This window comes from Fukomys damarensis, unplaced genomic scaffold (genome assembly GCF_012274545.1).
Source record: "Fukomys damarensis isolate Sample0158 unplaced genomic scaffold, DMR_v1.0_HiC HiC_scaffold_17, whole genome shotgun sequence".
In the NCBI taxonomy this organism is placed as follows: Eukaryota; Metazoa; Chordata; class Mammalia; order Rodentia; family Bathyergidae; genus Fukomys; species Fukomys damarensis.
Genome location: NW_022900929.1, coordinates 66380104 through 66383044, shown reverse-complemented (window position 1 = coordinate 66383044; position 2941 = coordinate 66380104). Strand labels below are relative to the sequence as shown.

At 40.7% G+C, this 2941-nt stretch overlaps 1 protein-coding gene across 1 annotated transcript in view; it reads left to right on the top strand.

Annotated features, from left to right (window-relative positions):
* Window positions 1–112: 112 nt before the first annotated feature.
* Fkbp3 (FKBP prolyl isomerase 3) overlaps window positions 113–2941 on the top strand; it is an 11828-nt gene continuing 8999 nt past the window's right edge. Inside the window, exons 1-2 of the mRNA XM_033765159.1 lie at window positions 113–352; window positions 2730–2831. Of these exons, the coding sequence (XP_033621050.1) occupies window positions 311–352; window positions 2730–2831 (144 nt within the window). The 5' untranslated portion in view covers window positions 113–310. The remainder of the gene's footprint in view (window positions 353–2729; window positions 2832–2941) is intronic.

Below are 2941 nucleotides of genomic sequence, written 5' to 3'. Positions count from 1 at the left end.
GGAGGCTGTGAGAAAAGGACCTCGGAGGCGGAGGGGGCCGAGGAGGGGGCTGGAGGGCGGCTGGAGGAGACGCGAGCAGTGCGGGGGGCTCTGGGGACGAGGAGGGAGGCTGCGAGAACCGTGGGGACGGCCTGTGTCGCTGTCCTTCTCGCCGATTTACCAAAGAGCCAACCTTAATCCGAGTGGTTCTTTTCGAAATCCCGTGGATGTTACGGTTTAAATGACCATTTCGCCTTTATACTGAGGGAGCTGCACGTGCATCTCTTGCACGGCGGCCTCCCATTGTTATGAACAATCCGCTAAGAAGTGCATGTGGCGATCGTCATGTTGTGCACGCGCCCGGCCTTTCTCGGTACAGTCTCCATCTTAACCCCTCGTCTGTAGTCACAAGTTATTTTTGTCAGACCTATTTCGTACCTCTCTTAAATTGCTGAACTCCTATGCACACAGCATCTTTCATCCACAAGAAATAGAATCAGCAGCCTGCATGTGGATTTTCTATCGTTTCTTAACTAGCAAATATTTTTATAATTCTAAAATATTAATCATTTCAGTGTTTTCTCCGATGACCATTTACATACTTAAGTCAGTATTGTATTGATTTAAGCAGAAGTGGTCCTGGGTTCTTGGGACTGTTTTGATTTAGGAGGATCTTGAAGGGGAGATACAGGAAACTGCAACTTCCACTTCCTTACATGTGCATAATTATCCTGGCATCCATATCTTAAGACTAATTGAGCAAATATTTATACAAACTACTAGCAAGAACTTGCTCAGTGGTTCGGGATACAAAAAAAAAAACTATGCATCAGGATCGACTACCATTTAATGGAATTACTTACTGTCTTAAACCAATATGTATTTTGCCTGAAATAATCAATGTTCAGTGCTTCAATGCTATATTTTATTAAATTCTTACAAATCATCCCGAAGTAAACTATAATGTAAAACTGGCCAGAGTGGTAAGACTTAAGACTTGGGTTATCATAGCATATTTTTAACAAAAGAAGTGCATACTCAGTTTAACCTTTAACCTCTAAGCTGGGCTGGAATTTAGAATCCTCCTGCCCCAGCCACCCACAGTGCAGAGATTAGGAGGATGTGCCACTACATACAGCTGCCAGCCCTTATTGATCATAAGATATCAAAGAGATATTTATATTTGAGATATTTTCATAAGAGCTTGCTAAACTTGAGAGCTGACTCAGCTGATTAATTTTATGTAATGAACTCCTGTATTCAACTGGTCTTTAGAACACTTCTCTTAAAAGGGGAGAAAAAAAGCAAAGAGGGTAAAAGGCAACACTGTGTTAGAAAAATGTAGAAGCTGGGTACAGTGGCACATACCTGTAGTCACAGTTACAAGACTGAGGATGGAGGATCCCAAGTTCAAGGCCAGCGTGGGCAACTTTTCAGAACTCCATCCCAAAACTTAAGGGGTAGGTTGCAGCTCAGTGGCAGAATGCTTGCCTAGCATTATCACAGCCCTGGGTTTAACCCCCAGAACCACAGGAAAAAAAATTGCTAGAAGATGGCAAAGGACAACTTTGATTTGAGAATGACAGAATGAATCCAACAAGGAGCACGTGGCAGAAAAGGAGGCAGAATGACAAAATCACTAAAATCTTCACATAATTTCGAAGTGAATATATATAATAGTGTTTGGGCATCTGTCAACTTACAGTATTATATTTGAGAGAAAAGGAACTCTTATCTTGAAATATAAGTATGTTATTTTCTTAATCAAAATAGGTAACACTGCCAGGTGTGGTGGCACACACCTGTAATCCCAGCAATCAGGAGGCTGAGGCAAGAGGATCACTGTGAGTTCAAGACCAGCCTGGGCTACATAGTTTTTTTGGTCAAAAAAACACAAAAAAAGGAAAAAAAAAAATAGTTAACATTAAATTATTGCTGTGACAGGCTTCAATGCTAAATGCATTTTATCCTTTCAACAATACTTTGTTCTGTTTCAGCTTGGTTTTTTGAGACAGGATCTCCCTATGTAGTTCAGGCTAGCTTTGATCTTGGGGGCAGCAATCCTTCTGCCTCAGCCTTGCGAGTGCTGGGACTACAGGCATGTGCATGCACCACCATACCCAGCCTACAGCAACACTTCGACATAGATTCTGTTATTAATCTTCCACTACAGATCTAGAAACTGAGTCTTTAGGAAAGCTGGATCCGGTCTATGGAGTGAAACTATCCTCCTGAGCATGGCTGGAGGCTCCCAAGGCCAGTGCCAAGTAGCATTCTGTCACAAGCAGCTGCCTTTGGCTTGGTTCCTGTGACTGTTTTTTGGGTGGGTGTGTGTGTGTGTGTGTGTGTGTGTGTGTGTGTGTATTTGTGCGCGTGCTGTAAAATGAAAAGGGTTAGGACAAACCACTGTTTCCCATACAAAATGGTACAGATCTAAATGCCTTATATTTTTAATGAAGCAGGCTATAAAATACAATATTATTTTACTTCTTCATTAGTACTAATTGAAACCGTAACTGCTAACATAAATGGGTGATTTTCTAAATTTACGGTTTGGTTTGGTTTGGGGTTGTTTGTTGAGTTGAGGTCCCACTCTGGTACCCAGGCTAAACTAGCTCAGCGCGATCCTCCTGCCTCAAATTCCCAGTAGCTGGTACCACAGACACTACTGCCACACATGGCTCTATTTTCTCATTTTAGAATCTTCTTGAGTGAAATGACTTTGACTAACCAGTATTTTTTCCTTATAGTTTCTTGCAGAGCATAAATTATTAGGAAACATTAAAAATGTAGCTAAAACAGCTAATAAGGATCATTTGGTTACAGCCTATAACCATCTTTTTGAAACTAAGGTGAGTATTGTTATATTCTATTAGCAGAATCTCATTTCAGAAATTTTATTTCTAAATGAAGTTTTAAATGCATGTATTTGTAAAAAAAAAAAAAAAAAAAAAAAAAAAAG